Here is a 22,316-nt window from a genome sequence, read left to right as displayed (position 1 = left end):
GTAATGAGTACACGTGCGACATAAAGTATCGCTTTAGCAGCCGGCAAAAGAGATCGTTACGCATGTAACCGTACAATTACATCAATCGATTCAAGTTTCTCTTCTAAAATGTAATAATATTTTTTTTTTTTTTTTAATAAAATACATCTAAATTTTTATTATAAAAATTTTAGATATGGAAAAGAAGCTATTTATATCAACGGCAAAAATAATTTTAATGGAACATCGCGCATCCATTATAAATATAAACATGCGCCAATGTTCCAATATCTTGAAAATATCGATTAAACTGAAATATAAGCGGACGTAAAGCGCCTTTGTAATGTAAGAGGGTCAAAAAGTTTTCTAGGCAAATCGCTGACATCGTTCTCGATTAATCTCTCAGGAAGAAATGTCAAAGAGGAGGTCGATAATGACCCATTATTTCGGTTTGGGTTTCGATAATATACGCATTATATAGATAATTCATACGCATTTCATTATATAGATATTACATGCCCAATTTCAGAAATAAATAATTATTTTGGAAATGATAAAGATGAAAATAACAAATTTTTCTTCGCGATAATTTTATTTTTATGTATACAGAGTAAATTTTGTTCGGATTTAATACGATAGAATAGTACGATACAGTTGTGTAGTACACGTCGATTTTGTCGATATCTAATATGTAAGTTCCGTGTACTACAAGGGCCTTTGATCGAGTGCGAAGTTTGACAGGCCGAAAGTAGATCCGGGAGGAGGAGGAAGAAGAGAAGAGAGGAAAATAGTAACGGATATTCAGAAATGCAGTGCACGACCTCGGCAGAGGGAGCATAGAGATCGACCTAGCTCACACACTCGTTGCTATTTATATTTCCAAGACAAGGGCGAAGACCTGGATCAAGGATTGAGAGTGGAAGTGACAGAGGTGTTTTTTTTACTCTGAAAGGTCGTCGTAAAAGAGGAGATGTAATGGAGGAGACATCATATCGAAAGAGACTATATTTGGTCGGAATTATGAAGTACATGAAATTTTTAAATTGACGATATGTCACTTTTGTAACACCCTTTCTCCTATTTTCTTCATTTTATTCGATCTTTTTTCTTCTCGAACGTTCTCATATCATGAAACGTTAGGAATGCAAATTACATTAATTTATAACATTTTCTCGCAATATTCTGCGTATCTCGAACGTGGCGCAGGTACAAAACAGTTTGTAGAATTGAAATAATAAACCAGCTAAATGTAGCAGGAATATGACGGATGCGCGGTATGAAAAATCGTGGTATTCTCCATCTCGGCCAATATTTTACGCAATACCGTGCACACGTGATATGTGAAATATTTAAAAATCATGCTTGATAACTCAGAGAGGAAAACATATTTTTATTCTGTTGACCTTTTGTATCACTGTAGCTCCACTGGTAAACATTTTCTATTGAGCATTTTGAATACGAAATTTTAATTAACAATACAATCATGCGGGAGAGACAAAACAAAAGATAAATAAAAAAATAACATCAAAATCACACACACACACACACACACACACACACACACATTTGTATGTCAAGTGTCAAATAAAATAATAATATTCACGCGATGAAACATCCACTTGTGGGACGCAAATTTGTACACCTGGACAATTCGAAATGCGTCGTCGCATTTAATAACTTTAAATTATAGAGATTGCGTCGCATTTGCAACATGACCGATTTATTCCGCGTTACATTATTCAGCAGAAATTGCCGTCCATCGGGATAAACGGTCGAGGCGCAAATGCGCTGGTACGCCAATCCAACCGACCCATAAACCAAACTGATAAAGCATGTACTTTGCGTCGACGATTTAATGCGCATGCCGATTATATCGCATTGCCAGCACCGGTCACCACTTCTTCGCCGGCCGACGTGTCTTCGAAATTGAATGCGATGACTCACAGGCGGGGTCAAAGCACGTGGATTTTCATAATTGCATCGAACAGAAATGGTGTGGCAAGCAGGCAAGTTTGCTTGTCTAGGCATGCATGACAGGATGTGTATCGCTATGCGAACGAGAGAGAGAGAGAGAGAAAGAGAGAGACTCGCCCACCGTTTGGATTATGCGTCTCTCATTGCGGAACTCGCTCGCGATGCCACTCCGTTCCCTCTCCTTTCGCAGTCTACCTTTCAAATCCTACTTAGCGGCAGGCTCGCGAGACGCACGAAAAATCCCGGTTCCGCCAGGATGATTAATGAAGGAAGCGGAAGAGAGCGAGACGCGTTGGCGTTGGTATTTTCCTCCAACAAATGTGACGGAGAACGCGGGGATCGTGTGCATTTATGACGACAGGAACGGCCGGAAACATGTCTGTACCGAGTGTACACCAGAACGCAATGTCATTCTACGAATAGGACCTCCCTTCAGTCGTTCCACGTGAGTTTTAAGACGTTCTCATTTTTCGAAGAATGTTTTAGGTCAGATATACCATAAGTCCAGATAAGAATCGAATTTCTACGTTGGAAACATTCTCACGAGTTGGAGAATTCAATGAATTTGTCGGAGTTTGAACGGAGACAATCATAATGGAGATATTTTGATGAAGAACGAATATACTTTCCCGAAATGGCATCGCCTTCGGATTTGTTCACTGATGTATGCCGAGTTCATTTCGCGCGAAGTCAACACTGTCGGAGAGCCAGGGTGGCAACGAGGGCGGAGAGATGAATGTGCGATGAACCGTGATTCCCAGGTAACATGACCCGTTTGTAGTTCAAGCGTATCTGAATTGCTTTGGCTTCACGAGGTCTGCACTTGTCCACACTTAGGGCACGACCACGTTGCGCAGATCGCTTATGTACGCACGTACGCACTGTTGCTCGCGATTAAACTTTACGACCTCGCAAGTGATCAGGGATTAAAGCTCTAATAATACATAATTTTGTTGAGTTCAACGTTCACTGCTGTACAAAAAAATATATTTATTTCAGGAATAATTACCTGATTTTTTTTACACAACTCTCTGATCATCTGGTGATCATCCTTTTATATTCTAATTAAAATCATTATTATTATACAAGATATTGTATATTATTGATTATTTTCTGATTTATTAGTATTTGAGAATTATGGACAGGGATTTAATTAATTTTCTGAAAAAAAAAGTAAATAGAAAATAGAAACCAAATAGATTTTAAACAAAATAAGCATGTTAAGTAGCTTATTATGACAGTAATTTTTAACAATTTCAATTAATATAAACTGTTTAAAAGATTTTAATTAATATAAAATTTTCGTATTACGGATTTCGATTTATTTGCATATTTAAAAGTTCGTAAAGAATATTCTCTAATTTTTCGGAATCTCATTCTTTACTCTCAAGAGAAAAATTGAACTAGTCTCGGAAAAAATAGCTCAATTTTCAATCTTTAAAAATGAGATTTTATTCTTCAGTGAAATTCACTCTAAAAGTTTTAGAGAATAGCTATATAAAAAATGAATATTAAATTATATGCATACAAAATAATATTCTATCACAAATCACATTTTTTTGCCACTGGAGTGTAAAAATATCTCAGATGATTTCATAATCAGAATATATACATATAAATATAAAGAGAAAATTTTCTCTTAATATCTATTGGCTACGAATAACCATTGTTGAAGTTCCAATTGGATAATCAAATTAGAATCTAATGAATTCTTTGCCTTTCTACAACAGAATTAGGAATAAGTTCAAGAACATTTATGTGTTAGACAAATGCTTTGGACAAATATTCTGAGGAATATAGACATCGAAAGAGAAGTTTGTACGTGCTATCGTAATTTACGAATTTGAAGGAGAATCATCAATCAAATGAAAGCTTAAAGAGATAGATTAATAATAATAGATCGACGTATTAAAAAAAGATTTATATATTTAAAACAATTTAATGGATAACAAAAAACGAATGTGAATATTCTTGATAAAATAATTCAGTTCACGGAACCAGTACTAAAAATGATGAAAAAAGAAAGAGATAAAGAAAAAGTTAATTTAATAATTAATCTAAAATTCAAGAAAGTGCCAAGCAAATGTCATATCAGTATGTGTAGAAAAAAATAAATTTCTAAATTTAATTAGACTTCCTAACTAAAATAAACGGCATCGCAGCTTGCAGTTAGAAATTGTCCTGTTACTATTAAGAGATCGTAAATCAATCAGAGGCGTTTCTCTGCTATCTTTCCGGCACTTATTGACACTGGTTGTACATGTATTGGTCTCGGGGTCAGGTTCAAGAACGAGGTAGTCGAGAGGCGAAGTCTCACGGCTGACTCGTAGAGTACGATAGTGAGAGAGCGAACTGCCGTGGCGAATGCCACGATAAAATTAGATACACTATATTCAGTTACATGCACGCACGCCGAAAGTGTAAAACGGTCGTTGTCGGCCAAATGTGCCTCTCGCTCTTATCTCGCGAAATAACGACCGGGTGCTTCATATGACACGCGAAATAAAAAAAATTAAACGAAAACGTGAATCCGAGAGCGAGAGTTTGCAACAAGATGGAATAACAAAATTTAATTTCGCTCGAACCGCGCTTGTGTCGGCTGATTGCGTTTTAATGAACGTCGTAATGGTTCGTAATTTATAACAGGTATTCCTTTAATGTAATTTCAAATTTAGAAATTTATGAGTATGCAAAATAGAGGTGGAATTTATCGTAATTTTGCCCGGGCGTATTATATCACATGGCAGTTTTCCGACATACACCCTCTATCTAGCTTCTCTCTAAACGTTAATTAACGTAGTCATGTATTAGGGTCGCAGATAATTATCATCGTACAAGCCACTTCGTAAATTATGCAGCCGTGATGCATCCGAGCTCTCAATTCTTTGAGTAGCTGGCTAAAAAAACTTCACTTATGTTCTTGCCTTGTGAGTAGGAGTATACCATTAAAATATCCAGTCCTTCCATATTCTTAACCTCATTTACTGCATATTATAAATTTCAGTAAAAAAAAATGTTATGCCTACACTGTAAAAAATAAAATTTCAATGAAGACAGTTAGTTAGAACTTTCTAAGACATGCAAAAATGTTAAAATTAACATTTTTGTGTTGATATCTACATCACTAAAAAAATTTAATTTCTTATATGTGTTTCTTATATGTATTCTTTGCTGATAAGCTTAGATGAAATTAGTCTTAAAATGTGATCTAGCTTAATCAATGAGAGTGAATATTTAATGTAACATTGTATTACTAAGTGTGATTTGATTGAGAAACTTAAATAAAGTTTAATAATTTTAATAATTAATTCTTAAGAAAGATTCATATATACATAAAGTTTATCTTTGATTTGATCAGAAAAATATCAATAAAAATTAATTCGTTATCACTATTTTCCTTTCATTTTTTTACATCTCGAAAATAATCAAACTGTATAATTTTTAATAAATCAATAAATTTAATTAAATCAATAAATAAATGTGCAATCTAAATTTATCAAAAAGTAAATTTAGATTGCGTATCATTTTTTAGGGGCAATTTAATTCAACTTTTTTGTTCATTAGAAGCACGAAACATTCATTAAATAAATTATCATATAAATTATCATTTTAACTAAAGCAACAATATTAAGTCTTAAAAATAACAATCGACCAAAACGTTATTTTAAACAGAAAATCAAGTACAAAATGTACGATAACAGCTTATTTATCAAAACTGATTTAAATAAAACGTTTACAACTGCTAAAAACACTAAAATCTGTCTATCGAACTTGAAAAACCTTAATTAGAGTAAACATTTCGCGCGATTTATTTTCTTAACATAAAAATATCAGAACGAAAAAAAAATATAAATTTCGTGTTGCTTGAAATCCCTAAAATTAAAAAAAATTAAATTTTTTATTTAAAACAAAATAAATATACGTTCGGAAGTTCGAAAGAAAGAAAGCGAAGAATGCGAAAAGTATAAACTATACAATAATTGATTATACAAATGTTGTTTCACGAATATTTAAGCAATTGAGCAATAATTATTCTTTATATAGAAAATTCTTTGTCTCTTGATTGACAATAACGTGATTTCTGAACATCAGTAGTAAATATTTTGAAGATGGCTCGAAGAATGAGTCAAAATGTAAATTAAATCTTATATCATTATACAGTTTTCTTACTTATATGTATGTATTTTTATATTAGGTGTTGGAATTAATTCGTAGCGTTTTACAAGTGATGGGAAGTACTTTCATTAATGTATTTTTTAATGCTCATGTGAAATAAATAACATTCTTTCATTAAAAACGCTACGAATTAATTCCAACACCTAATATTTGTGCTCTTTTATATTTATGCTCCATCATTCGTGCGTGAACTCGTACTTGTAGTTTCCAACATATTTTAAGTTTTTCGCGAATCCTTTCTATTTTATTATTTAATAATTATTTCTTTAAGGTCTTGTTAACTCATTACTACTTTCTCAGGTTGTGACATGAGAAAAGAAAATACATAATAAAAATTCTTACAAAACATATCAATGTGGAAATCTATTTCAATAAAACTTACAATCGATAGATTCGATTTGTATAATTATGTCAAAAATTTTCCTTTTGTTTCAATAATTAATAAATGACCAATTTTTGAAACTAAATTATGTATAATCAAAATTGAAATAAATTATGTTCATTATGACAGACTATCGAATTAATAATATATAGAAAAAATATGACTTAGTTTTTTCCCGAAATAAGAAAGTTTCAATATATTTTATAAATCTATTTTATCAATTACAAATGTATTATTTGATTAAAATATTTTATAAAAAGAAATATTTTACAAAAAGCATTCAAATATAATTGACAAAAGCTTTTATTGTATGTATTTTCTGTCACAATCTAAAATAGCAATGGTGAATGAACAGGAACTTTAATAACGCTTGCATTCAAATGTATCACGTATTGCATTTTTAAAGTTTCAATTTAAATGTAATTTGACCATCACTTTGAAATTGACAACGCGGGATGATACACGAATCATTCAAAATATTCGTCGAGGTATTCGTAATAAAAAACCTCGGTACAGATATCGTGTATTGAAAATTTATTTGTAATACAAGAAATGGAGTGTTCATTACGCGAACATTCATTACGCGATACGTTAAATATTTGTCGGGTGTAAATCTTTAAATAAAACTGACTCGTGTACAGCCTTGGTGTTTGTTGTGCCGCACGGACGTCCGTTACGCGTAAGTACACAAAAGGACGCTGCGCCGCACAGTATTGTCATTTGCACTGCGATGCTCGAGATACTCGAACGCGGCAGATCACATCGTGAGCGTCCATCGTGACCTGGCTCTGCATTATTCTTCTCTATAACTTCTCAAGACTTCCTTACGAGTCATTAGCAATTATTATCAACCCGCGAGATTAATCTTTAGCAAGATTGCAGAACAAGAGTCTATTTTTAAAGGCTACATTCCTTTTAGGCGAACTTTTAGCAGACACAGTCAACGTTTGTACTAATTGACATACGTCGCTTTCCATTTACAATTTTTTCAAACTCGATCAACACTTTCAATTAAATACGAAAATTCCTATATTCGGTTGAAGTAACCCAAATAGCACAGCAGCGCTTACAAAGCGTTGTATGCGTTTTTTTAATGCTTTGTTAATGTTTGTGAAAGCTGTGTGCTACTTGGGAGGATCTCAGTGCTTGTATATTTCTTGTGTGAATTTATATACATATCTATATATATGTATATAATATAGAAATTTTCGTATTTAATTAGATTTATTCTTATCGGTCTAAATTCGTATCACATACTATATCAACACTTTTCGATTCTACTCGGAAGGAAAGTCGCAGTGTGTTCAAATGTAATTTTTAAATGATATTACAACGCATCCATAATATAATATACATATATTTAAGCCAATTAAAATTTTGTAAAATTAAATATTAAAAAGTTGTACACACTGTCCATATATCATTTCACTTAATTAGCGAATCATGTTCAAATATGTTAATTTGTATCAATTCGTATTTCCTGAAAGGAAAGCAGCCAAAATCTTATAGCTTTTTCTGTGAGTAAGATTTGTTATAATTATTAATTTATTATTTTTTATTGTATTTCTTGCTTCAATTAATATGACACTATATCTGTTGACGTTGCTTGCACTTTTTATACTCAACATTTTTGTTTTCTCTCTTTTTTTCATCATGCGAATATGTACATACTTATTTTGTTTTAAATGCAAAAATTTTTTGAGATTTCAAGCAACGCAGATAAATTTACTATTTCAGCGTTATTATATGGCTTTCCGAATAGCTTTCCCATTTTGAAAAGGTTAATCGTTTCGCGATCAGAACGATGGAAATATCAGAACAGATATTTCGCGCGATTTAATTGTACGTATACAATAGAAACCAGAAGAAATAGAAAAAATTATAAATTATATATTAAAATTATATAATGATATACCGACATTCTTTTTCTGTACAATTTAACCAACAAGATGAAGATTTTTTTTTAATTATTGATACTAATGGCTAGATGGTTTGACATCGCGGAGTATACTTTTATTTTTCATCGACCGACCATATGTTAAGTTTTTATCATTTTGACAAATTTTAATGTATATATTGTAGTTATGTTCATTTTAATTAACAAGACGAAGATTCATCTCAATTATTGATACCAACAATTTTATAGTTATACAATGCGAAGTATTTTAATTTTTATCGTTCGACCTTATGTTATGTTTTTACCGTTTTTGACGAATTTTGTAAACATTGATAACGATCCGATCGTGATCGAAACGTCTGTTAGCATGTTATTAAAGTTCATAACAATTAATTAAGACATTTTACTACATTTTACCTTTTACGTTTTATGTTATTAAGATTTTTATCTTCCAATTTGTCTGTACGTAATAATTTCTGACTCGTAGCCCTTTTCTTTTAACTTTTTAAATTATACATATTTTTTATTTGCAACAGTTTTATTCTTTTCACGTTAAAATCGCATTGCGACTTGAATTTCTCTCTCGGTTTAAACACGATTTTCTCTATTTTCAGATTTAAAAATAGAATAATGCACCGGGATCAGAAAATTCGCGTAATAAAAAAAAAGCAGCGATATATCAATAGTGTATAAAATAATTCGAGTATTCCGCAAAATTTACACGTGTTCGATTCGAAATACGCACATATATTGCGTGCGATGTTAAATTTCATTTAACCGTGTGGTAGCGGAGTGAAGTTGTCACATATTCGCTAAAGTACTACCGTCAGTCCGTCAGTATTGTCGCGTCAGCGAAGAGCGAATCGTTGTCGCGTCAGGTTGATCGTCGACGGTATCGCGAGGCGGCTTTAATTAGTGAATACAGTCGTGATTAATCTCGTATCGTGAATTTATCAATCACGTAACAGATATTTATCTCTCACACGCCGGTAGCCTGTGGTAAACACGTATTGACGTATATATCGCGGGATATGTACGATCGGCGAAGCGATATGGTCGTCGCTCGATGATATCGAGCTTCGCAGATACCTATGTTCGATCTTAACTAGCATGTTTATTCACGAAAACCACGATGCGAGATAGCAATCGTTCTAAAACGCGAGCGCATCCCGTTTCTTATCCGAGGCGCGGAAAGCGAACATAGATTTAGGTTAGAATGGAAGATACATTGCCGCTGCGGGTGGTGCATGAAATTGGCAAGGCGCTATCTCTTTGATTTCCCGTTGCTATTCGTCCATTGTGATTCGGCGCCGCAGGTATCGGACGATATCGTAATGTTGATGATATGAGTTTCTTTCCATTTGGTGATGTAAATCGACATATATTTCGCGCGCTCGGTAAAATGATCCGTGTGAAGGTGCTGAATTATATTATTGTCAAAGGCATGAAGTTCTCGAAGAAGCATCTTCACACTAATCATCTTACCATTCTTCGAAATTCTATCCCTGTCATTCGTAATTTTTAAACTCTTTCCATTTGGAAAGTATTATAGCCTTGCATTTTCGTATTAGACTTTCTTAAATCTGTCTATAACATATTTATTTATCGTCAGTTTTGAAATATTGTATGTATAGTTCCTATACTTTTGTTACTCACTGAATGTCAAGAAAGATTGAACGATATTTGTATCGACGTGTGTCATTAATGTTCGTTTCTACGAATGTAGATTGAATTATTTAATCTTGGTTTAACTTATTTTTTTATCTTCTTTTAGTTCCAAGAATTATTAGAAAAAGATGAAGAATAAATTAAAACGAGATTAAAATTAATTCACATTGGATAATTTAAAAATAGAAAGCCATTAAATGGAAAGCCATTTGTGTGTTTTATCGTGTGTTTATTTTTTCGTCTCGGTATAATAAAATATGCATTGTTTGTCATTAAGGTCGAGAGTACCGTGTAAAATGCCGAGCGATCGTCGTTTTCTGCTTACTGTTACTTAGTGCTTTCGTGCGATCGTAATTATCCGTTTGTCGTGAGTGTATTGTCAAGTAAGAAAAAAACAAGAATGAAGGAGCTGGGAAGCATCGGGCAATGGCGGAGTAATCACAGGGTGAGAAATCTTGTTATCTATTTTATTATCTGGAGTTATTATACAGTAAAAAAACATTTTGTATTTGTATAAAAAAATGATTTACTCAAGTCCTTGTTTTATATTAAATTCTTAATGTATTTGTGAATGTTAATTTAATGTAATATTATTAAAATATTTTGTGTTATAAATTAATATTCAATATTTCTTAATGTTAAAATAATACAATTTATAAATAAGTGAACGAAAATATAAAAATAATATGTTTTAAAATGTACTCTAAATTTTTTGGAGAGAAAACTCATTTTCCAAGAGTAAAAATACTAACACTATTGAAAATATGTGAATTTGCACTCTCTTGAATAAGAGTGGAATAAAGATTCATTTCAAAGGAACGAAATTTTACTTCAAAAGTATAAAATCTCACTATTATATAAAAAGTAAAAATCTGCTGCTCTTATTCAAGAATGCAAATGTTTCACTCTTTTTCAATAGTGGCAGTATTTTAATTCTTTTGAAGTGAGATTTCACTCAAGAAATATATATTTAAAGAGTAAATTCTAAGATGAATAAATAAAATGAGTATTAATTTAAGGTATCATGACTAAATGTTGATTGAAAAATGTGCTTCTACATTTTACAAATTGTCAGTGTTACATTTTTGTATTAATTTTTTTACAAAATATTTGTGTTATCTTCTAATATATTCTTGTGTTATTAACACGAAAATTTGAATACCGTTGATAAATGAAATGTGTTAAATTTAACACAAATTTTCGAACTGCGTGTCTATTATCTATTTTATTCATTTATTATTTATTATAATATCTATTTTGTTTAAATTTGAATTATTTATAAAGAGAGAGAACTCTTGTATTTATAAAATAAAATTCCGAAAGAAAGAGAGAGAGAGAGAGAGAGAAAATGTATATACATAAATGTATATATATAATTATTTTATTAATTAAATATCTACCTGAAAGGCAAATAATTAAATGCATTCGATAATTATTTTACGACATATTAATTACAATATTTTTGGCACTGCTATAATTCAAATCTGTATTTTTCAGATTAACATTACAACGTTTGTGCAATGGTTACTACAACTCCGCTGCCACACATCGTACCGGTGAGTCAGTTGAAATATCGTTCATTTTAATATTCAGGATGTATAAAATTTGTATATAATTTATAAAAATTCCCAAAATCAATCCGCCTGAATATATAACATAGCATCATGTATAAATACAACTTTCTCGATGCTCCCCACGTTCTCGATCATGAATCATATCGACACAACTATGCCTCCCCATCATTTTGTCTCTATGTATATAATACACATATATACGCATGAATACATATGTCTATTGCCGTGTCGGAACACATAAAACGTTGATATACCGATCGGATCACGCTGCCGTGTGCTAAGCTCACGCATGTGCGTTCGCATGCGATATTTTCTCGCTCTCTCTTATATACAGACTCTTATATAGACTCCCGTCTATACGCCGCTCGCATATTTCCTCTGAGCCGCATTTAATAAAAGCGGAAAATGCACCTTTGCAACAAGAGGTTACGACTTATATCACTGAGAACAATCTCTGGTTGAATTAATTAAAATTTTGGTCGGAAGTAGACGAATCAGAATTTTCTGGAATAATTAATTCTTGAATAAATATAAAGTCTTTTTTTATGTACTTACCGTATCTTTTTTACCTTTATCTATATTACAAATTTTAGAAAAACTCATTGTTATGTATGTACTTGAAATAAGAATTTTTCTTTTGAAAAATATAAAATTCTTCGCACGCGCGAAGAAGAAACATTATATTATAATACATATATTATATTATAATATATATATTATAATATAATGTTTCTTTAAGCAAATCGAATTTATTTTAATTTAATAATCTTGATTAAATTTACTAGGATTCAGAATATATTATATTTTGAATAAATTTGATGCTTGTGACTTATGATAGATTTGTGACGGATATGTGAAATATTTTGAAATATTTGAAACAAGTAACTGTTATTTGCGTACAGTATGTATTTTTTTCTATGTGTGGGGATATGTTCGGACATTGCGACTCTTCAATATTTTGTGTCGCTCGTTTTCATCCTATATGAAAGGAAACAACATGACTCGCGCGCTCACAGGAAAACTCTGATTTAATCGCGTGAATATTATGTCACTTATCCTCACATACACTATGCTCGCAATCGAGACAGCGTAAAGTGCGCGTTAACCCTTTCGCTATTCCGAGCGTACACATGTTTAACCGTCTAGAATCGAGAGATACGGTCGATCAAGGTTCTCTTCGTCACGCCGGTTTTCGCGATGTAATTATTTCACGTTAGCTTACAACTTGCAACGTTGGAAATCAATGTCGCAACCGATTTTCGCCGGATTTATTTAATATTCTATATAAATTATAAAAGAGGGCGTACAACGCGCTAACGCTTTTTTAAGTCTTTAAAAAAATATCTGCGAAACTGTAACAACTATTATATAAATTATGTAACGTTTCTAAAAATATAAAGTGTATTTTACATATTGAATGAATGCAAAAATTTGTGTTCGATTTATTATTCAAAACTCCAGCAGCTGCAATTGTTACTCGTTAAAAATGAACAAAATTTAAATTTAAAAAAAAGTTTTAAAACTTAAAGTCTGTACTTTCGACAATTCACTTTTTCAGTTTTCGTGAGTTTGGTAATTTTTACATATAAAAAACTGAGCTGGATAAAATGAGAAATTTTCTTTTCATTTTATGGTCTCGTCACTTGTCAAAAAAATTACAAAAATTTTCAACTTCTTAATGTGAAAGCTTAAAGTTTTCCCTACAAAGTTATTTTTTTTTAATGTTTCTAAGATTTTTTTTATTATTAAGTTATCCGGATGAAATAAAAAGAACAATTTAACTTCGATTAAATTAAATATATAAATATAAATATAAATTCAGACAAGAGTCATACGCTGTTGTAGAAACGAAAAGATAGGAGAAGTAGATAATTCTCATATGTTGGTGATTATCTTCATTTTATTTCATTTCGAACGTTTCGGCTCACTTTGGAGTCTTCATCAGCGGTTACAAAACCTAAAAATACATCCATTGAGAGCACTTACAGATTGGCAGAAATGCAGCATTCATTACACTCAATGGGAAACGAAAAAAGAAGCTCAGAAATAACAATTCACAATCATATCAATAGTTAAAAAAGTTACACCGTATATTAGATATATATTGTTCTTCTGAATATGATTTCGTATGTACAACATGATGTGTCATTTAAAATTGAACGTTACAACTTGTCATGTCATATTGTAACGTTCAATTTTAAATGACACATCATGTTGTACACGAAATCATATTCAAACAATATATATCTAATATACAGTGTAACTTTTTTTAACTATTGGTATGATTGTGAATCGTTATTTCTGAGCTTCTTTTTTTCATTTTCCATTGAGTGTAATGAATGCTGCATTTCTGCCAATCTGCAAGTGACTTGCTTTCAATGGATAAATTTTTGGGTTTTGTAATCGCTGATGAAGACTCCAAAGTGAGCCAAAACGTTCGAAATAAAATAAAATAAAAACAACTACCATCTCAGGATTATTTACTTCTCTTATTTTTTCGCTTCTACAACAGCGTATGACTCTCATTAGCCTCATCTGAATTTTGCTCATAACTCGGTTATCGTATCGCAATTAAAAAAAACAGATTCTTAAACTTTTCTCTCGAATAGTATAATTGCCAATTTGAGTAAAATATTATATCCTTCCACAAAATTTTTTCTTTTAATCGGGCACTAACTTTTGCACTCACTCAATACATTGTCGTTAAATATATATAAAATATATTATAAAATACATTTTATAAAGATATGAAACGTAACAACAGTTTATAATATTTTTTTCATACTATTATTTATAGAAACAAAAATAGAAATGAGCAAAAAATAATTTTGAAATATATGAAATGAAACTTCATACGCTTGCTTGAACAATTTCACTGTCGTAAAACGAAGTAGAAACAGGCGTGTCCGACCAGATGATTCCTACTTCGATTTCGCCTCCTATTTACAAATGAGAGAGAAAGAAGAGAACGAATGAGAGCCACATAGAAAGAAAGAAGGCAGAAGAGCATCATCGAGGTGATGCAAAAGTGAGCTGTCGGGCTCGAAATAAACGCATGAATAAATTCGCGTCTCGCTTTCTTTCCGCTTGACCAAATCTAGTCGATGTGGGTGCCATATGAGTCAAACAAAATCTGCCGGTCAAGCCGACCAGTCAGCACGTTTGCACGTTTGTGCTCGTAGCATAGCAAGCGACTTACACACGCGAATAAACAAACAAACAAACGAATATATATGGAGAAATGTAGTCTGTGTACACGCGAAAATCTCTGATGGGGAGATCCCGCACGTGCGGGAACGGTAGGTCGTTAAGCCCACGCCCACGCGTTCGAAATCGAATTACGGACAGTTGTCATTCCATCGTGCCGTTGGGCAGCGAGGTAAACGTATTGTTCGTTGATCGGACTCGTGCGTACCAACGGAATTAAGAATCGCGCAAATCTAAAGTTAGATATATTATTCAGTTAACGCGATATTAAATGCATTATTCATCTCCGCCTCGACGACGAGTCATCTTCTGCACAAAGTCGCTAATACCGGATGACGTGCATCACGAATGCGCTCGGGCGAGACGTATCTCTCTGTACAGCGAAACGCGATCGTCGAGTATCGCATTGCCATTGTTGCCTCGTTCTCCTGTAGCGCGATATTCATCTCGAGATAAAATCACGCGGAGTATAGTATCGTGGGTGTGAGTGAGGAGCGAGAAAGCGTGTACTCTGCGGTACACGCCGTTCGCGTGTCATAAAGTGTGAACAAAGTGGAAAGCGATTATGATAGAATCTCAGTAGAAAACGCGCCAACGACGAGTCTACGTATACGGATTCTTTATTAACTCTTTATGTTTAAACGAAACGTCAGCCGAGACTTTGTCTCAGATGGTCAGATCAAGGTTACAATGTTATTACAAAGTGCAAACGTTAATGAAATTTCATTAGCATAGTAATGAATTTTTCTCTTTCTCTTTCCCCTTTTTTAACCCTCTACGTAATCCTGACTTTTTCTACATTTTTTGGAGTGAAATCTCACTCTAATAAAGTGAAAATACAGTCATTTTTGGAGAAGAGTAAATATACACATTTATTAAGAAAAATTAATCTCTTCTCTTTTGGAGTCAGATTTTACTCAAAAAGAATGAAAATTGTCTTTTTTAAGAAGTGAAATAATCTCACTCTCTTGGAGAAATTTAGAGAAGAAATTTAAAGAATCGGGTTTACAGACTTAACGCTACAAATGCTTTGAAGTATTTTTTGATTAGTTAATTAACGAAATTCTTTCTTCCAACTAAATACTTCGAAGCATTTGCAGTGCCAAGTGGTCTGCAATAGTAAAACAAAATTAGACTGGAAAAAATCCAAATTGCAGACGCAGGCAATAAAAATATGATTGCAGACGGAGGATTAAAAGTAATAGATATTATTAGTACGATAGAAATATAGGCGGCATCAATTTGTAAAACGTCTCATATTGCGTGATTTTTTAACTACATTCAAGATTTAATATAACTTTCCCATCTAAATCTTTCGCATATCGAAAAAAAAATGATACATTCAATACCACTGTCATTGGGTATCACAAATATGAACGAGAAAACATTTCCCTAATAATTTCTTCCTCTATAGGCCTCTTGACTTTGCAATTGAATAAATTCATTTATTTTAATATTTCACAATTTCATAACGGCGAGCACAAATTGAATACAAAAGGAATTTTTTTCTTTTTTTTTTTACCTCTTGGATGCTCGTCGAGCTATGAGAATCGTTCGCCCAATCGACGTTAGTGCATTCACGTAATAAATCTAATCGAATGAACATACAAGGAACAGATTTTATTTTGTGAAACCATATGAACGTAAATATAACACATCATGTGCGTGGATGCGTAATACAGTATACATATATAACAGTATCGTGTATAATGTTAGATAATATCAGGTGGAAAATAAACAATGTTATATAGTATTAAATAATATTAGAACGGTATATAATGTAATATACATAATGCAGCATTGAGAACTTTTTCTATACCGTTAGCCTTACCGATACTCACTAAAAATATACTTCATATGTAATAACATTATATCGGGTATTCTTAAGTAACGCCTCAAAGCTTTATCTCGGCACATTTTTCTCAATTAGATTTTATTATAAATATCCTTTTAATATAAAAGCAGTGTTGAAATTTTCGTTGGACAAAAGGTATCCTATATATTTATACACAAAACGAATTCATCTCCCCGATGCGTTTCAGAAATAATAGGTAACTGCATCTGATAACCGACAGTGGCAATTCTTAGTGATGACGAGTTCATTAATGTTCTCGCTGAATTGTGCCAACATGGAGAGTTTAAGTCAGTAATATAACCTAACGACCGTGAAAGACTATTTCGTCGGTTATATTATATTTTCCAGACAACATGTCTTCACGTATCCTTGCAAAGATTTCATCATCCCATGATTCACATCCATCTTGTTGCCAGTCTACGAATTAGCCGTGAAGACTGCTGAAGAAACAACAAAGGATCTCTGTTGCGTGCAATTGGTCGAACAATATTAAATCATCGCTAAAAGGATTAGACATTTTCCTCGTCGTTTTTCACAAAAGTATAGTTTCGTAGTTTGCTCAGCGCGGACGAGCGTGACGCGTTCGCTCTCGCACAGGATGCGAAATTAAAACTTTTAATTCTCATTAGGAACTCGAGACAGGATACACACCCTTCACTCCAATTATCCCTTGACCCGTGAACGACGACCTTGCTACCACTGCTCATTGAACGCGATGCTTTTATCTCATCTCATCTCATCTCATCGTTCTCTAAGTCTGTCACTGTAGACTGTGTCAGTAAATTATACCTTCTGTACATTACAGTATAATTTTCCATTTTGAATCGTCTGATAATTTAGCAAAGACCATTGCAAAGTGATATTCGCAAGTTTCTTATATTGGAACTTGCAGTAATGATACTTCTCACATTACTCTTCCACCTTTAAAAATTTAAGATTACCTTATCTCCTTAGATGTCAGTCTGTAACTGTTTTCATTAATTGTAACTTTATTGCGCGCGCCATGATCCATTTCGCCGATTAACTGGTCTTCATCATTCTCCCCTGTTTCTTCCCCGTTTCTTCATTTCTCAAGTACATTTGCACTCCCTGTACATTTGCACAATGCACTTTTCTTTATTCTCCTTCCTTCTCTCTCCCTGTTTCTTTCTTTCTGTGCTTTTATGTGCAGACGCTGACGCTCGGCTTCGATCGCACGTGGCGAGGAAGATAAAATGACATCGTTATTTCGGCTTAGCGACAATTTTCACTCAGAACCAGAGTGGATGGATTATTGATCGAAGTTCTGGGACTGCGGGGATGTGGCCGTAGGCAGGTACCAACATGCGCATGCCGCATCAACCTACAGCTACACTCTCGCCCTCTCTCGTTCACCCTCACTGCCGACGTTGCCCTATTCCTTTTTGCAACCTTGTTACCCTTTCGTCCTTTCACTGCCTCACGTTCCTTTCCTGCCTCCTCCTCTTTTACGTGTCTCCTTTTTTCCCTTTGCAAATCTTTCGCTCTGATATTGTACTACCTTTTGTCTTTCTTTCTGTCTCTTTCTTTCTTTCTGTTTGTTACCTTCTTCTCTTTTTTCCCTCTTTCTCAAACATTATTTATCTTCTTTTCTCTTCTCTCATTTTCTACACGATTTCAACTTCTGTCTTTTATTATTGAAAACTTACCTTTTCTTCGGACTTCTTAATTTTCTATCCGTATACTTTCATTATCTTTATAGGTATACACAATGCGACAGTAATTATATTATTACTGCAGTGGCACATTTATTTTAAACGAAAATGTTGTAAAGTCATTCTTTTGTATCGGTCCCTTTCTTAGCTGCCTCATGTCCTTTCTTTTCCATTCTTCTTTCTTCTGCCATTGTGCACTTTTTCGTTGATCTCATATCATCATTCTTGATATCCCACGTCCTTACTGAGAAAAATTTCTGTTGAAAATTTTGATTAAAAATGAACGAATTAGAAAATTCTGATCACATCAATCAAAATTCTGGTTATCTCATTAGAATTATAATAAATTTTACAAAATTCAGATTTGTTCATTTTTAACTAAAATTTCAATTAATGCAATCAGACTCTTTTTCCAGTGAGATACTATATTGTGTCTTTTTTTCATCCTCTTCTTTTTTGCGAAACTTTAATAACGTCATATTCCTTCGAATAAGAATATAATGTCACATTTTAAATCGAGATTGTTTTATTAACGATATAAATTTCATTCTGTTACTACCCACGATCCTTTCTTTATACGCGACAGACATAGAATATGCGTTAATACAAGTATAAGTTTGTATTTAATGAAATGCCGACGCGACGCGCATTCGCTAATTGCACGTGTTACCCATTAACATTGCGCAAATTTTATGGGAAATTCCAACTGGTGTTGAAATTTATCTGGCACGTTAATTTCTGCGAGTATCAATGATGGAAAATAGTTAACCTTTCTCATTTTACTTCTTTGCATTTTTAATATTACAAATATCATTTGAAGAATAATACGATTAATTGCTTTTAAAATGATCTCTTAAAGAGAAACTCGAATCTACATGCGCTTTTTATGACGTTAAAAATCCTTTTAATTTCGCAAATGCTTAGTTTATCGTTGTAAAATAACAGTATAGCGAATGAATAACAGTATAGCAGTATGAACGAATAATGTTCGATTACGTTGATTAGTATATACATGATTCAACACATTTAGAATACAAAAGCCACGCATCGATTTTTCTATACTTTACTGTCGATAATAAATCATACTTATTTATTAAAATATTTATGAAGCAGAAAATAGAAATTAAAAATTATACGAGCGATTTTTCTTGTTGAATATTTCACTGAGAAAAAGTTCTTTAATTTAAATATACTTGCTTATTTCAAAAGAAATATATGAATTTTCGTGACGTATAACAAAATAATGAATCTTATTTTTGTATTATAATTTTGACAATTTATTGTTTTACTTTGTAATTTCATAGATGATAGGAGACTTCATTCATTTTATCTAATACGATAGCATATGTAACTTATTTATACATTACATAATACATGCTTTAAGTACAGAAATTATTATTATTACGGAAACTACTTACATAATGTACTATGTACCGAGCAATTTAACTGAGAACAGTACACAATTGAAACTAATTTCACATTGTTCCGTATGTACATGTCTTGAGCTTCCTCCAGATCGATATCTTCTATAGATAATAAGATTTCCATATAAACTGTCCTAAATTTTAATGTTTAACAGCAAAAATTTACAGAGCCTTTAATTAAAACGACAGATTCTGATTTGAGATCGAGATATTTCACGTGTTAAGAGATATTTAACAAACAGTGCAGTCACGATGTGCTGTACATAAACACAACACACACAACACAGTTTAACTGATCATTATTTCGGAAAGCCGACGTAATCCAAACATTGTCGAGTATCATGCAGTGCACATAAGAGTCGTACGTACCAGGATACTGTTTTGCGTGTACATACTTATATGTGATTATCGCCAGACACGATCGATCATTCGACGTGTGAACTTTTGACATACAGGTATATACCGATGATAATTACGTGGATACTTAGAGGCGATGACCCGAATCTATATCTGACGAAAATATACGCGATGATTGATCGAGCATATGTGCAAAAAAAGGCTTCGTATATTCACCCCGGTTCTAAATTGGTATCGGCGATCGAAACTACTTTTCGTGAACTCAATTCTGAATGATTCAGTTTCGAAAAAACATGTCTCACGTATCGCAGTTTTAAATACGGTTCATATGTGTGAATATCATCGAAATTTCATCAGTTTTTCCTTGTCCCGAGAAGATTGATTGTATTATTTACGGCGAGCTATCACCATGTATTCACTTGACGTTCATAATAGATACTGTTCCCTAATAAAATATGCATCTCAGTCTGGTACAAGGTGCGTCACGCACGCCATAGAAACGAGTTGCGTGCGTGCAAAATTTCGCATGACACAATCGAAGTTCCACGAAATATTCGGACCCCTCGATTCACATTACTGTCATAAATTACTGTCATAAATAACGAATCGGCGTATCGATTGGCGAAATTATACGAGTAATTGAATCCAGCGCGCGCTTGGTCGACGAAACTTCTATCGCAAAAAAAAACTTTTTAACATGGAAATATATTTATAAAAAATGATAACAAACAGAGAGGAAGAGAGAAAAAGAGAACAGACAGAATGAGAGATAATGTATACATTATGAGTCGCTCTCTTCGTCTTTTATACGTATATTAAATTTGTAAGCTTTTATTAAGACGAAGGTTACATGTAAGAAAATTTATTATTAATTTGCGTAATCTTCACGGCTGCTTTGTTAACAGACATTAATATTAACATTTTTTGTTATTGATATTTCCTAGGTTAACGCGGTTATATATAAAACTATCAATAGCCAGAAAAAAAGCTATCGGTACAAGAAGTCGTGTACATAACGCTGAACCTTCATAACGATATGGTCAATGGCTCCGAGGACACGTTCTTATCCATTTTCAGTGTTAATAAATTCAAGGCAATCCATATTTAGATCGCAATTAGCCATAATAATCACTATATTATGTTAAATATACATCTATACATAAAATTATCATCAAATTATCAAATTTATGTAAGCATAAATATATTTGAAAATATATTTTTTTATTCGAGAATTTTTAAACCTATCAACATTGTATTAAAAAAATACATTAAAACTGAATATATCTCAACAGGATCAATAAAAGTGCGTTTCTTCGTTTTATTTTGAGTACTGTCTGATATCTATTTCTGTTATCCGCCATGACTAATGCCGATCTGTGAGAAACGATAAGAAAGAATATAAGGGAACGCCGTGGTGTCTTTTCATTTGTTCATAGAACGAATTCCGGTTCGCGAATAAAGAGGCTGACTAAGAGGCAACGCGACATCGGGGGCGCCTATCGTCCTCGAAGATCGGCGAAAGGAGAGGTTCCCCGAAATGCATGTCGTAGCTCTATAAATACAAACAGACATTTAAGGCCTGTAACCCTCGTCCGTCGAGCAGAGAATAGACGTACAACATGAGGTGGTGTGCACACGTGTGCACACTTTTACGCGCTTATATGAACAAGGATCGATCGAAAAGATCCCACGAATGTGATACTTTGAAAAAATAAAACGATATGCAGGTATCGTAGGAATGCTAACTTTTATTTTAGACTAGACAATCACCTACATTTAAAGATAAGTATTCTTTTTATTTAAAAAATATTATCTTATTAAATAAAATTTATAGTTTTACAAAATTTGACTATATATACACACATTAAATGTATATATCTTTTAAATCACAATGTACTGTAATAATTGTTGTAAGTATACTTATCAAAATCTATCGATATGTTTCCAATAGACAGCTCCGTAACATGGCCATTTATCAACTACTCGCTCAACTATAAATAGAATAAGTGTGTAGCATCACGCTATCAACAAAGTAAAAATATGAGCAAGATATACGTGTAACATAAGCATATTGAATTAATCATACTGATATTGTAGAGATATTTAATAGAATTTAATTAACAGAGAGTAATGGGAAAGAATGTAGAATT

At 32.7% G+C, this 22,316-nt stretch overlaps 2 protein-coding genes across 7 annotated transcripts in view; one reads left to right on the top strand and one right to left on the bottom strand.

Annotated features, from left to right (window-relative positions):
* The window catches only part of LOC105154735 (uncharacterized), a 61,595-nt gene that overhangs the window by 29,147 nt on the left and 10,132 nt on the right, over nucleotides 1–22,316 (bottom strand). The gene's annotated exons all lie outside the window — the stretch shown is intronic.
* The window catches only part of LOC105154729 (atrial natriuretic peptide receptor 1), a 90,301-nt gene continuing 69,481 nt past the window's right edge, over nucleotides 1,497–22,316 (top strand). For 2 of the 4 annotated variants that reach the window (XM_087410840.1, XM_087410836.1), the window contains exons 1-2: nucleotides 1,497–10,521; nucleotides 11,574–11,632. In XM_087410840.1, the coding sequence (XP_087266966.1) occupies nucleotides 10,477–10,521; nucleotides 11,574–11,632 (104 nt within the window). In that variant the 5' untranslated portion in view covers nucleotides 1,497–10,476. Of the gene's footprint in view, nucleotides 11,633–22,316 lie in introns of all 4 variants that reach the window. The other 2 variants (XM_087410838.1, XM_087410831.1) reach the window with 2 other exon arrangements.

This window comes from Acromyrmex echinatior, chromosome 1 (assembly GCF_024713525.1).
Source record: "Acromyrmex echinatior isolate Ae372 chromosome 1, ASM2471352v2, whole genome shotgun sequence".
NCBI lineage: Eukaryota > Metazoa > Arthropoda > Insecta > Hymenoptera > Formicidae > Acromyrmex > Acromyrmex echinatior.
This window is presented reverse-complemented; position numbering and strand designations above follow the sequence as displayed.